The following is a 15,710-nucleotide window of genomic DNA, read 5'->3' as shown; positions in this document are numbered from 1 at the left end:
CAGTGAGGGCACCCAGTAAAACCATGCCATGTAAATGTATTTCCACCTCACCCCCGGCACCGTATCAGGAAACGGCACTTAGGGGTAGATATGTCCGGCCCCGCGGTATAGGGGACAATGCGTCCGTCTGTCACCCGGCGGTCCGGAGTTCGACTCCCGGCCGGGTCAGGGGTTTTTAATTTTAATGATTAATATCCCTGGCCTGGGTGTTTGTGTCGTCCTTAACGTTCCTTTCTTCGCATTCAACACTTTACACTTCCACAATTTCCAAGTACACGCAGGTTCATAACATATGGTGCAAGGTAGGAGCAAGAGATCTTAGATCGACGCTCCGAAGAAATAGCATTTGTGTCATCACCACGAGAAACTTCTTCTTTGAATTATAAATCCTTGCATTCAGTTGTAGAAGTCATGTTGCAAATCAGGTTACCATGGCGACAGGTGAGCTCGATACGTTGACTGTTCATTCACTGGTATGTCGGCGTATAGGGACAGTAAAATCGACATAAAGGTGCAGTCCTTATTGTGGGTACATGTTATATGAATTACAGCTCCACTCGCTATTTTCAAGAGTGGCCACAGTCCGGAACATTTGTGATTTTTAAAATCTATATAAATAAAATTGTAGGGGGTCCGCTGTCTGTAATTTCTTTTGTTTTGCCAATTTTTCAGATATTTATCCGTTTTAGGTCAACTCAAGACCGAATCGGTGGTTTTTACGTTTCGTGTCTGTTTGTTTGTCTGTTTGTTTGTTTGTCTGTTCCACCATCACGTCGAAACGGCTGGATAGATCTCAACCAAACTTCATATTTAGAGTATACTCATCCCGGGGAAGGTTTCGATATGCATATTGTTTTAAAATCTTTGAATACACGGGGGGTTTATAGGAAAACCAGAATGGTTTTTCCACCATCACGTCGAAACGGCTGGATAGATCTCAACCAAACTACATATTTAGAGTATACTCAACCCGGGCAAGGTTTCGATATGCATATCATTTTAAAATCTTGGAATACATGGGGGGTTTATAGGAAAACCAGAATGGTTTCTCCACCATCACGTCGAAACGGCTGGATAGATCACAACCAAACTTCATATTTAGAGTACACTCATCCCGCGGAAGGATTCGATATGCATATCATTTTAAAATGTTTGAATAGACGGGGGGTTTATAGGAAAACCTGAGTGGTTTTTCCACCATCACTTCGAAACGGCTGGATAGATCTCAACTAAACTTCATATTTAGAGTATACTCCTCCCGGGGAAGGTTTCTGTATGCATATTATTTTAAAATATTTGAATAGACGGGGTTTTACAGGAAAAACAGAATGGTTTTCCTCCATTTTCTCTTATACTATTGATTTTCTGTAAACTTAGTTTACCGTACGTGAAACGTCTCTTCATTATAAACAACTTTCGTTATGTTCATAATTTACCTTACTCTTCACATGACGGAAAAATTTACAATTTTCCGCTGGTATCATGCTCTGCATTGAGTGACCGACAGAACGACAACGAACCTACAGGTTACCATGGCAACGTCTCTGACTGCATGCCAGCAGGGAAGTAACGTATTGCCATTTTCCTCATCATGCTTTTAAATTCGTGGTTGTTCCTCGGGTAGAAGGCAAGAGAGGCGTCAATCGGCCTATCTGCGGGATATTGGCGGAATATCGTTGGATGTTATAACCGCCCTCAAATAGATTAGGTAATAACACCATTAGTCATCTTCTTATTATTTGTTTACCTAGGAATCACTGGATCTAAATTTCTCCTCTGTTACCGCTTTATTATATCCATAACACACACTAGCATAATTTATTGAGGGGATTTGATTTTCCAATACGTTAACTTGGCATTTACATATTTGTCGTTATCCGGCTGTCCTCAGTTATAATCCATTTTCTATTACTTTCAACTTTCTTAACTGTATTATTTTCTTCCTTAATTACGCCGTATGTACGCGAATGCTACAAACTACTGGATGTATTTCCACCAAGACTCATATTTAGAATACACCTGTCCTTGATAGGTTTTAGGAAAAATATTGTTTCAAAATCCCTGAACTGACTGGGGGTTTATACGAAACCGAAACAGTAATTTTGCACTTCCACAAAATATACACAACCAACGTTAATTTAAATCTACCTGTCTTGGTAGAAATTAATTTATAAACTTTTTTTCTCATGTGCATCATTTCGATACCAGGATTAATAAGGGAGATATCATTAACGGACCGTTTTTCTGTACAAGTCCCATCGGACTTAACTCACGAGCGGGTGCGTGTAAAGCGTATTCCTTACAACTTGAAAACTACTGAAGACATTCGAACCAAAATTTATATTTAGCATCCACCTGTCCAAAGGTAGGTTTTAAACGTAAATAACATTTCATGTTCCGGAATGGACTGGCGGTTTATAGGGAACCGAAATGGTGATTTTACTCTTCCACAATATATACAGAACAAGACCAACCTAACTGGAAATCGACCAAACGTGATGGAATTCCACCTCTAAACCTTTTTCTTCATGTGCATTTTTCATAAATGGTCACTTTTGCAGGTTAAGTCCAGCGGACATAGCCCAAAAGGTGTTTTACATGGAGCAGATTCCTTATCTATATAAATCAAATCGTAACGACTGTGTGCCTCTACACTGACTATTTTGGCGAAATTTTCGTACAGCATTCCGTTATAAGGGGTAATAATGATCATCTCCATAATTTTTGGTTTAGTTTCCTGAAAGTCCTAATTTTTATCCGCCTCGCCCAAAATCCAGATTGCGGCATAATCTGCCAGAAGAAAAAGAAGATAATTGAAATTTGACAAAATTATACCTTTTCGCCTGTAACGAACGGAATACATCCCAGATCATTACATTTTTCACTTTTTATCCCCGAAGAATATCGAAATATGCAGGCAATTTTAATGATGGTGCAGACCTTCGGAAATTCCTATCACATAACGGATTGCACAATCTCCGTTCAATTTGGAATGATCTACAACCTTGGTCTTTTGACTTTTGCCGTATCTGTATCCCATTTACGTTTGATTTTTCTCTATTAATAGATGTTAAGTCAATTTGGAATTTTCACATGCATAATTCATACTTTCAGTTACATATATGAAATACAGAATCATCATACTCTTCACGAAAATCGGCCCACCCAGTAGGCATATGTGAGCCAAATGCTATGTATGTAGCTGTCACATAATTATCCGAAAGGTAATGTAATGTGAGATAATCTTACCAAACCTTTACCCTGTTCCACGTTTCTAACTCAATCTGACCCAAGAATAGATGACATATCATATGACCAGCCAGTTAGGCCACTAAATCCGGCGTGTCTTATGGTATAATCCTTTGTCGATATGACGTACGTTTAGTAGCAGTTAATCTGTAAATGAAGGTCTTCAATATTGTAAACACGCATATACTTTCGTATGTCGATCTATATATATTCACTGATGTCGATTTTTAGCTATCGAGAAAGGGTGGGTCTGATATTGTAATCAGTACTCCCCACACCGACTTTGACTGGCAGTATGAAAGGGCTCCTTCTCCAACTCCTGTGTAACTGTCATTAGTAAGGAAGGTCTACAATTGTAATGAATAGTTCACTTCTCGATTTGACTTGCAGAAGGCAAGTGAGCATGCAGTTTTGTTTATAACTCCCTTACCCGATTGTGTTTGGCAGTAGGCAAGGGTGCCCGCCATTATAAAGAAATGTCCTCATCTAAAATGTGACTTTCATTAGGCATAGTGGCCCGCTATTTTGATGGAAACTCACCAACTTGGTGTGACTGGCAGTAAGGTAGCTGGAAGTAGGAAAATGGACCTGGCATTATAATGATAACTGCACAACTCAACTTCGAGTGATAGTAGGGTAATTGCCTGCCGTTATAATAAAAACTCCTCAACTGTAATCTGTCTGGAAGTAGGAAAGGGGGCTGCCATTTTAACGATACTCCCCAAATCGATTCTGTCCGCGTAGTAGGCAATGGGGCCTGCAATTATAATGTAAACTTCCCAACTCGATTGTGAATGGCAGTAGACAAGTGAGCCTGCCGTTATATCACAAATACATAACAAACTTTTTACATTGGAAACAACGTACGGGGACCTCCCCATGCTCTTTCTCGGATAACGCTAAGAGACATGCAATTTTAAAACAATCTTTATTTACTGCATGTACACTATTTACGTCGATATTCAAATACAATGTAGAATACCGTAGCGAAGCACGGGTACATTCGCTAGTCAGAAATACAGTATTAATAAATACACTGGTTCGCCTCAGTGGTGTAGTGGTTAGTGTGATTAGCTGCCACCTCCGGAGGCCCGGGTTCAATTCCCGGCTCGGCCACGAAATTTCAGAAGTGGTACGAGGGTTGGAACGGGATCCACTCAGCCTCGGGAGGTCAACTGAGTAGAGAGGGATTCGATTCCCACCTCAGTCATCCTTGAAATGGTTTTCCGTGGTTTCCCACTTCTCCTCCAGGTAAATGCTGGAATGGTACATAACTTAGGCCCCGGCCGCTTCCTTCCCTCTTTCTTGTCTATCTCTTCCGATCTTCTCATTCGCCCACAAGGCCCCTATTCAGCATAGCAGGGAGGCCGCCTGGGCGAGATACTGGTCCTCCCCAGTTGTATCCCCCGACCCAAAAGTCTCACGCTCCAGGATACTACCCTTGAGGCGGTAGAGGTGGGATCCCTCGCTGAGTCCGAGGGAAAAACCAACCCTGGAGGGTAAACGGATGAAGAAAGAAGAAACAAATACACTATTTAATTCAATGATTTAACGATGTAATGATTTGTTTTCTCCCTGGCCTCACAGCATACGTATAACAGAAAATAAAACGGATATACCACATTACTGTTATAACAAAACATGCTCTGATTCAACAGGTACGAAATTAGCTTACCCCACTGGTACAGTAATGCGGTACGGAGTACTAACTCTGCATTGCCGCATGTTTAAACCATCACTGTGCATCTTACTTGACATTAGGTGTCAGAGGAAAATCTATTGTTGTGTATCATACTGGATAGTATATTTTATATTTATTAATACCAGATACGATGGAAGTCCGACTACTTGGCTGAATCAACAGCGTTGAGGCGTTCGGCTCCATGGCTAAATGGTTCGCGTGCTGGCCTTTGGTCCAGAGGGTCCCGGGTTTAATTCCAGACCGGTTAGGGGATTTTAAAAATAATTGGCTAATTCGAATGACTCGGGGGCTGGATGTTTGTGCTGTCTCCAACATCCCTGCAACTCACACACCACACACAACACTATCGTCCACCACAATAACATGTACTCGGCTAGAAATAGCCACACAAAATAAAAGCGTTGAGGATTTGGGTTCAGAGGATTCCGAATTCGATTCCTGGCCGGGTCGGGGATTTTAATCACGTGTGATTAATTTTTCTGGCTCGGGGACTGGATGTTTGTGTTTGTCCCAATGCTTTCCTCCTAATATTCAGACAACACACCTCACTATCAACCACCACAGAAACACGCAATAGTGATTACATCCCTCCATAGAGGATTGGCGTCAGGAAGGGCATCCAGCAGTAAAACAGGACCAAGTCCACATGTGCTACATGGTTCACACCCGCGACCCTACAGTGTGGGAAAAGCGGTAGAAGAAGAACAATATCAGATACAACTAAAGTGAAAGGAAACTAGTCGCTCTATTCCATGTGTCTCCTAGCTTGGTACGCGCAGTATACGGGAAAACTCGCGACTGGTTGTATTCCTGGCAACAAAAGAAAGAAAGGATGTCCTTCAAAAGAATCGCTATTGCGCTGAATCTTATCAATAGCAGTAAAATCCACATTTACTTTTTGTTACAGACTAAACACTTTCACAATTTGTAAATGACTATCTTCTTACCAGAATCAGTGTGCTGCAGGTGAGCTGAACTGGCGAATGGCCCGTTAGGCACGCTGCCGCGGGGCTGCTCCTCACCTGTCACCACCACGCTCGGAGTGCGCACACGTCGCGGGTTAAAGATGGTGGGGATGTCACCGTCCCTCATGGCAGAGCCGCCTGGCTCGGCCGCCTCCACTCAGCTCATTTCGCCACACTAAAACGAGACACATAAACATTACACTTTTCAAGTAACCACTGAGATCAGAAACTCTTATGTCGCCGAAAATACTGTACAGTATAAATCATTACTTCTTTCAGCTGCTGCCGTGATCTATAGGAGAACACGGTACATGTCAGTACCCTGAAACAAAAGTATTCATGGCTCCCTCAACTCATCCCATCGTTTGAAACAAGATGAAACTTGAATTAGGACTATTTTCAGCTACTGCCACCATCTAGCAATCTGTAGTCTTCTTCAGTTTATGCTAACACGCTGAAACAAAAGTATGCATTGACCTTTCTCAACTCAGACCACCATTTAGACAAAATATAAAAGACCTGCTGTCATTTCATGTCTCTTAACATTAAAAGTAGGTAATCATGGACTCCCACAGCCCATATCACTTAACATGCAAATAGTCATTGTCTCCCATAGCTCATATCACTTAACATACAAGTAGTCATTGTCTCCCACAGCTCATATCACTTAGCATACAAGTAGCCATTGTCTCCCACAGCTCATATCACGTAGCATACAAGTAGTCATTGTCTCCCACAGCTCATATCACTTAGCATACAAGTAGTCATTGTCTCCCACAGCTCATATCACGTAGCATACAAGTAGTCATTGTCTCCCACAGCTCATATCACTTAGCATACAAGTAGCCATTGTCTCCCACAGCTCATATCACGTAGCATACAAGTAGTCATTGTCTCCCACAGCTCATATCACTTAGCATACAAGTAGTCATTGTCTCCCACAGCTCATATCACGTAGCATACAAGTAGTCATTGTCTCCCACAGCTCATATCACGTAGCATACAAGTAGTCATTGTCTCCCACAGCTCATATCACTTAGCATACAAGTAGTCATTGTCTCCCACAGCTCATATCACTTAGCATACAAGTAGCCATTGTCTCCCACAGCTCATATCACGTAGCATACAAGTAGTCATTGTCTCCCACAGCTCATATCACTTAGCATACAAGTAGTCATTGTCTCCCACAGCTCATATCACGTAGCATACAAGTAGTCATTGTCTCCCACAGCTCATATCACGTAGCATACAAGTAGTCATTGTCTCCCACAGCTCATATCACTTAGCATACAAGTAGTCATTGTCTCCCACAGCTCATATCACTTAGCATACAAGTAGTCATGGTCTCCTACAGCTCATATCACTTAACATACAAGTAGTCATTGTCTCCCACAGCTCATATCACTTAGCATACAAGTAGTCATTGTCTCCCACAGCTCATATCACTTAGCATACAAGTAGTCATTGTCTCCCACAGCTCATATCACTTAGCATACAAGTAGTCATTGTCTCCCACAGCTCATATCACTTAGCATACAAGTAGTCATTGTCTCCCACAGCTCATATCACTTAGCATACAAGTAGTCATTGTCTCCCACAGCTCATATCACTTAGCATACAAGTAGTCATTGTCTCCTACAGCTCATATCACTTAGCATACAAGTAGTCATTGTCTCCCACAGCTCATATCACTTAGCATACAAGTAGTCATTGTCTCCCACAGCTCATATCACTTAGCATACAAGTAGTCATTGTCTCCCACAGCTCATATCACGTAGCATACAAGTAGTTTTGGTCTCTTACAGCTCATATCACTTAACATACAAGTATTCATGGTCTCCCACAGCTCGTACCACTTAATATACAAGTAGTTTTGGACTCCTACAGCTCATATCACTTAACATACAAGTAGACATGGTTTCCCACAGCTCTTATCACTTAACATACAAGTAGTCACGGTCTCCCACAGCTCATATCACTTAACATACAAGTAGTCAGGTCTCCCACAGCTCATATCACTTAACATGCAAGTAGTCACGGTCTCCCACAGCTCATATCACTTAACATACAAGTAGTCATTGTCTCCCACAGCTCATATCACTTAGCATACAAGTAGTCATTGTCTCCCACAGCTCATATCACTTAACATGCAAGTAGTCACGGTCTCCTACAGCTCATATCACTTAACATACAAGTAGTCACGGTCTGCCACAGCTCATATCACTTAACGTACAAGTAGCCACGGTCTCCCACAGCTCATATCACTTAACGTACAAGTAGCCACGGTCTCCCACAGCTCATATCACTTAACGTACAAGTAGCCACGGTCTCCCACAGCTCATATCACTTAACATACAAGTAGCCGTAAACTCCCACAGCTCATATCACTTGCGGGAGCAAGGTAGTGTACATCTTTAGTATCTACGTCGATCCAGCTCGTGTTATTTAATAAAATCAATCATGGCTCACGTTATTTAACACTAGTAGTCATGGTCTCCTATGGCTCATGTCACCTGTGGAATCAAGGCACAGTACATTATTAGTACAGACGTCCACCCAGCTCATGTTACTTAACAAATAGCATGGCCTCCTATAACTCATGTTACTTAACACATAAATAGCCATGGTCTCTTGTAGTTCATGTACTTAACACACAAGTTGTCATAGCCTCCTATAGCTCATATAGCCTGCTGAAGCAAGACACAGTTCATCTTGTACTGACGTCTATCACTGAAGCCCCAAAATTCCTGCTGATACGTAACAGGTACTAAAACAATTTTAAACATTAGCCTCGTGTACTTGTGAGCGTGGAAACCTGTAGTATAGGTATTGCGTTTTGAACTGTAATTATGGAGGTTAATTATTAGCGTATGCTAATTTGTGAAGTACTCGTATACCATCATCGAATGGAAGGAAGAAAGAGTTAGAGTCAAGAGAGTAGCTCTCAGCACCAGGATTCAAATCTTGGAATTCAACTTCTGGTCCTTTTGTGGAGCAATAAAATATGGGTCAACTGGTGACAGTAGGTCCTAATTGTTTTCTATATCATCCTTCCCCCGAAGTGTGTGGTTGGTGGCGTAATCAGACTCAAATTGGATCTCGACCAGAGGTGCTCTTCCTACAAACATGCACCGGTCCTAATGAAGATTCTATGTGAAGTCGCCGGAATCATAACCTACTGTAGAACTCTCGACTTGAGTCAAACGGCTAAACCAATATATCTGCGCTCTTCCCTCCACATAACATAATTAAAATTGTGTGTTTAACGTCCCTTTAACTACTGTCAGTGGGAGACAGTGGGTTCGAACCCCACTATCAGCAGCCCTGAAGATGGTTTTCCGTCGTTTCCCATTTTCACACCAGGCAAATGTTGTGGCTGTACCTTAATTAAGGCCACGACCGCTTTCTTCACACTCCTAAGCCTTGCTCATCCCATCGTCACTATAAGACTTATCTGTGTCGGTGTGACGTAAACAAATTCTAAAGAAAACTATTGTCGGTATTTTTGCTGCTTCGTTCATAGGGGGCTGGGACATCTTGAACATCAGCCCAGTCAAAGGGCGCTGTAGTTCCGAGATTCTGTCATGGAAAGTAAAGTGGCAGTAAAGGTATTGACACCAGCTTCTCTTAAATGTCAAGTATTTGTGCCGAGATTCCATTCCGTAACCTTCAGCAAAATAGGTGAAGGTCTATTCAACTACAAATAACAAGCTCAGAAGTTTATGAAAATATCTATATATTTAATTTTTTTTATGAAAACTAAAGTCAGTCAGTCCGGCCATTCTATCAGGTCGATTTCCTTCATTTTTTAACTGAAAGGTATTCATACACAGATTTTCATCAGGTACTATAAATCACTTAACTTCCGCTTTCCTCAAATTATTTGATTTTTCAATTTTTTTATCTGTTTGAAGCAATCATATCTTTGGTTCTAATTAAGGTACGGAGTTCATTTTGGCCTAAGAACACTCATTGGATTAAGCTCTTTCATTTCAGCTCTTAAATATTAAAATTGGTTGATTCTGAGGAAAGTTATGAGTGCACATTCAATTTGACGTCTCATTTCTTCAATATTTTTTCTCATTGAAGCAATCATGTTTTTCGCTCTAATTGAGATACGCAGTTCGTTTTGGTCTAAAAACACTCAGTAGATCAAGCGCTTTCTTTTGAGGTAATAACTACTTTAATTGGTAGATTCTGAGAAAAGTTATAAGTAGATTTGTCTCCATGACGAACATCTTTGAAGGATTTTTTAACAGTTCGGCGCGTAGTGTTGTTCCAAGGAACATTTAATTCAATTTCTTTGTGTGATGTATTTTCAAGTATTTTGTTGACATAATATTACATTCTATTACCACAGCAGATCATGTGCTTTATTTCATTAACTCGAAACTTTGCAAATACATCCGTGAGGATAGTAACGAACAACACCATACTTTGTACATTGCGGGCGGAGCCAACAGGAAACTGCTAGTACATCTTAAAACAAGAGCAACGGTTGTAAGTCTAAGTCACTCGGATGTGACCGTAAATTTCTCAAACCTTACTTTGGTTTACCAGGATTCGAACCGAGGCATTCTCTGAGGAAACATAGCGATGGAGCAACAGCACTTCAACGTTCAATAGCTCACTACAGTACGCAGCCAGTCACAGGCTTATCAATTAAGAAGAGTGATCAAACTCAATTATCTAGGGGGTAACCCCTATTGATTTAAGACAGAACACAGCACGCAATATCTAAGTAAATGATGGAGTACACTTCAAGATCTAATTCCAGAACGATGCCTTTGATAACTCTGATGCGCAGGTCCACACGCCATATCACGCACATTGGAGATCATCAACTTGTACGAAGTATGAAAGCTATTCAGCTGGAAATTCACCTTCATTTAATGTTATCGTCAATAGTATGATTGATACCTTGCTGGAGTGCTCTCGCAGTAAACTGAAAGCCCAACAGTACGCGTTCAGATCCATTCAATATCAGTTCAAAAAAATTAACAGACATCTACTATGTAGCCAGCATGTGATAATGTATGCACATTCAAGGTGTGACTGATGAGTCTATCTGAAATGACAAAACAAATGCCATAATAAGACACCAAGAGAATCACCATCACGGAGATGGGAACAGTGGATTTTTATTTTGTCTTTATCTTTTCTTTCTTCGAGTTTGATCTGCTACAATAATAATAATAATAATAATAATAATAATAATAATAATAATAATAATAATAATAATAATACACACTCGTGTGGCTAATCCTAGTCTGATGCAGTTCTTGCAAGGTAGACCCTTCGACGGGGGTGGGCGGCGTCTGCTGTGTATAGGAAACTGGATGTTATTGTAGTGGAGGATAATACTGCGTGTGATGTGTGAGTTGCAAGGATATTGGGAGAGCACAAACAATCAGGCCCCAAACCAATGGAATTAATATTTTAATAATAAAATCCCCGACCCGGCTGGGAATTGAACCCGGGGCCCTCTAAACCGAAGGCCCCTACGCTGACCATTCAGCCAAGGAGCCGGACAAAGAAGGGTGTAACGCGAAGAGAGACATTTGACACAAACAGAAAGGTCCGAACATAACCAGACCCGGCCGAAACTTTCATACTCGGACCGAGCGAGTTAGCCGTGCGGGCGCGGCTGTGAGCTTGCATTCGGGAGACGATGGATTTGAATCCCACCTTCGGCAGCCCTGAAGATGGTTTTCCGTGAGTTCCTATTTTCACACCAGGCAAATACTGGGGCTGTAAAGGCCACGGCCGCTTCCTTCCCAGTCCTAGCCCTTCCGGCGCCGAAAACCTTCTATGTGTTAGTGCGACGTTGGGTCACTAGCAAAAAAAATCATACTCCGTTGCAGTATACAATACTGCTTCACAGAATCGTTTGGTGGTTTGCCGACATTGCCGGGCGTCAGACAATGGTCTGTCATCACTGCTCTCTCCGGCTCCATGGCTAAATGGTTAGCGCACTGGCCTTTGGTCACAGGGGTCCCGGGTTCGATTGCCGGCAGGGTCGGGAAATTTAACCATGATTGGTTAATTTCGCTGGCACGGGTGTATGTGTCGTCTTCATCATCATTACATACTCATCACGACGCGCAGGTCGCCTAAGGACGTCAAATCAAAAGATTTGCATCTGGCGAGCCGAACTTGTCCTCGGACACTCCCGGCACTAAAAGCCATACGCCATTTCATTTCATTTATCCGGCTCCATGGCTAAATGATTAGCGTGCTCGTTTCTAGAGGGTCCCGGTTTCGATTCCCGGCCGGGCCGCGGATTTTAACCATGAATGGCTCGGGGGATGGGTGTATATACCTTCTTCAGCATTAAAATTCATCATAGGTAGGACCCCACCCTCACAGCCGCGCAAGTCACTTGTACGGTGTTGACTCTAAAGACCTGCAGCAGGCCTCTCTGGTGGCCACACGCCATTTATATCACTACTCGAGGTCGAACCCACTATCTACTGAATGCAAGATCACAGCAACATGACCCAAACTTCGTACCCAACTCGAATGGTACAGCTATTATTATTATTATTATTATTATTATTATTATTATTATTATTATTATTATTATTATTACTGCTAACTGGCTAACGTCCCTTTAATTGCGATCGATTCTCTTGAACTATCAAAAGAGGGGTCCGTTAAAGTGATCGGTTGCGTCGTAAACAAAATCAATCAATCAATCAATCAATCAATCAATCAATCAATCAATCAATCAAGTTACCACTCATCTGCATTTAGTGCTGTCACACAGGTGTCAGATTCCTTATCAGTTGTTTGACTAGTCATTTGTTAAATGATTTCAAAGTTGGAAATTATTCCAATCTCTAATTCCTCTTCCTATAAAGGAATATTTGTCCCTAATGTCTTCTTAATTTCCAACCTCATCTTCATATTGTGATCTATCCTCCTTTAAAAACTCCTCTCAAGTTTATTCGTCTACTAATGTCATTCCACGCCATCTCTCCACTGACAGCTTGGAACATACCACTTAGTCGAGCAACTCGTCTCCTTACTTTCAACTCCTCCCAGCCCACCGTGTTTGTAAGATTTCCGTAACACTACTATTTTACCGGAATCAAATCATTATGGTGACTGTCCCATACATTGGAATTCTACTGTAATTGGGGATCTTACAGGTGAATTGTACGCCCTCTCCTTTACATCTTTGCTACAAACCCTAAATATCCTCATGATTATGTGAAGAGATCTGTAACTTGTATACGGGGTGTTTGAAAAAGGACTCCCTAGTTGTAATATGTCCTGTAATCTGTACAAAGTGACATACACTGTTTTAGTTTGTGGTGTGTGATCCATCAATTCTCCAAGTTTGGCTCCCCTGCAGTTGACAGGTCGCTTGACCTTGAGTCGGCGCTAGTGCTGTTTGTTTCCTCCGTTCCCTCAGTTCAGTCCTGGCGCGCGTGCAATGCGGTGCAGAGCAGCTCAGAAGCAATGTGTGTGGGGCAACAAATGGATCCCACGTTGTTTGCTAACATTAAACAAAACTTGAAGGAACTCTCTTTCATGGTATGTACTCACTGATGTAGTTTTCGTTAATATCCCCATTAAATTTATACTTAAAACTAGGGAGTTATTTTTCAAACAACCTGTATACACCCCGTAAGTGTGATTAGAATATATTTCCTTATATTAACACCTAGGTACTTACAGTGGTCCCCAAGAGGCACTTTCACTCCATTAACACGGTAATTAAAACTGAGAGGACATTTCACTTGGTGAAACTCGCAACCTGGCTTTGATACCCTCTCACTTTAACTATGTATTTGTGTGTACACTCTCACTCTTTCCCGGTGTATCTGAGTAAAATTTAGTGTCCTTTTCCTCACAACTACACCCCTTGCGGGTGGGGTTAATAGAATAACAGCCACGGTATAACCTGCCTGTCGTAAGAGACGACTAAAAGAGGCCCCAGTGTCTCTCAACTTAGGAGCGTAGGTTGGTGACAACGGGGCCCTGATCTGAGTCCTGGCATTGCTTCCACTTACTTTTGCCTGGCTCCTCACTTTCATCTATCCTATCCGACATACCGTGGCCAAATCTTGTTCTTTTCCGACCCCGACGATGTTACGTTGGGAGGCCTAGGGAGTCACTTTTACGCCCTTCCGGGCCCTGGTCTTCCTTTGGTCGATACCTTCATTTTTTATCTCTCTAATTAGTGTTATATAGAGGATGGTTGCATAGTAGTACTTCTTTTTTTAAACAATACTCACCTCCACTTTTGACAACTGCCGGAATGTAACGTTGTTGTTGGTCATGCATCTTATGGATACTAGGAGAAGTGTTGTTTTAGTGTCGTTATAATTCCAACCGTGCCATTTATCTTTTAATTGTTTCAGAATTCTCGAGAACTTGCATCCGCCTCGGTTTCCGTTTAATTCCAATGCATCACTACTAAACTGGTTTCTAGAGCTGCAGAGCCAGGGCCATTGTGCCTATTTGGTTTGGCTTTTGAGGTTGTGTGTCTTGTAAGTCCAATAAACTAGGTGTTTTTATGTTCTGTGCATGTCGCGTTTTAGACTGATTTTTACTGAGTTCCGCCTTGATACAGGGAGCCCTTGTATGTGGGTACTGGGAGAAGTCCCCAGTTATTTCAGAATCTCTGCGCTGGTGATGAAGAGAGTTTAGTTTACAGGTCATAGTCACCTTATTTCAGAGATCCAGACATGCTCATCATCTCCCTGTGCGTATGAAACTTGTCTAATATACTGTGATATGGTGATGTCTGCTCTGCATGATGGTGAAGTTAAGGTCTGAAACATTCTCCAGAACTTATAATATGTGAATACTCTACTATTTCTCTGGAGTTAATGTGCGAGAAAAACGCATGAGAGATGCCGAAAGTCACATGACAGGGAGTCCCAGATTTTTGAAGGTGTATTCGTTTGCATTCACAATCGAGTGAGGAGAAAAGCAGGACTTGAAGATAAAGATGGATATTTGGAGAAAAATATCTTACAACTTCGTATTTTCAACACAGAGCCTAAGAGTTTGAGACTAACGTATGCTTGGGAAAGGAGTATTTGTTTTCAGTTTGTTAATCTTATATTCATGAAATAAATCAATAAGGTAGCTTATTAAGAAGAGAATGTGCATGACTGGGAAGTGGCATGAATTCCATAGTCACGATATGAGGAAGAATTCACGGAAAGGTGCAAGAACACGCTCAAGACATCTGGTAAGTCTAAAAGGGAAACTAAACTTACCAGTAGGTAAACTCGATAACTACAATATGAAGTAATCAGTGGTACATTACAATTAGTATTAATATAGCACTACAAACACAATAGAGTAGATAAATAAATACTTAAGTACATTTTCTCTAGAGGCTATTTATTCTTCAGAAATAGTTCTTACACAAGAGTATTCCGTAGTGAACATAAAATGGCATTTATAGTAAGTATGAAAATGTTTACACCAGTCATGTGTAACGCGCGTTTTAACTTTTTTTGCTATTTGCTTTACGTCGTACCGACACAGATAGGTCTTATGCCGACGATGGGATAGGAAAGGCCTAGGATTTCAAAGGAAGTGGCCGTGGCCTTAATTAAGGTACAGCCTGGTGTGAAAATGGGAAATCACGGAAAACCATCTTCAGGGCTGCCGACAGTGGGGTTCGAACCCATTATCTCCCGGATGCAAGCTCACAGCCGCGCGCCTCTAACCACGCGCGGCCAACTCGCCCGGTCGTTTTAATTTCTTTTGTCAGCATGAATAAATACAACTTAAACCTACTATGCTATTTGCAAACATATTTGAAA

The 15,710-nt window shown here is 41.6% G+C and overlaps 1 protein-coding gene across 4 annotated transcripts in view; it reads right to left on the bottom strand.

Moving 5' to 3' along the window:
• LOC136857975 (solute carrier family 35 member F3) overlaps positions 1-15,710 on the bottom strand; it is a 406,908-nt gene that overhangs the window by 305,983 nt on the left and 85,215 nt on the right. For all 4 annotated transcript variants that reach the window (XM_067137123.2, XM_067137124.2, XM_067137121.2 and 1 more), the window contains exon 2: positions 5,899-6,091. In XM_067137123.2, the coding sequence (XP_066993224.1) occupies positions 5,899-6,043 (145 nt within the window). In that variant the 5' untranslated portion in view covers positions 6,044-6,091. The remainder of the gene's footprint in view (positions 1-5,898; positions 6,092-15,710) is intronic.

Source organism: Anabrus simplex, chromosome 1 (assembly GCF_040414725.1).
Source record: "Anabrus simplex isolate iqAnaSimp1 chromosome 1, ASM4041472v1, whole genome shotgun sequence".
NCBI lineage: Eukaryota > Metazoa > Arthropoda > Insecta > Orthoptera > Tettigoniidae > Anabrus > Anabrus simplex.
This window is presented reverse-complemented; position numbering and strand designations above follow the sequence as displayed.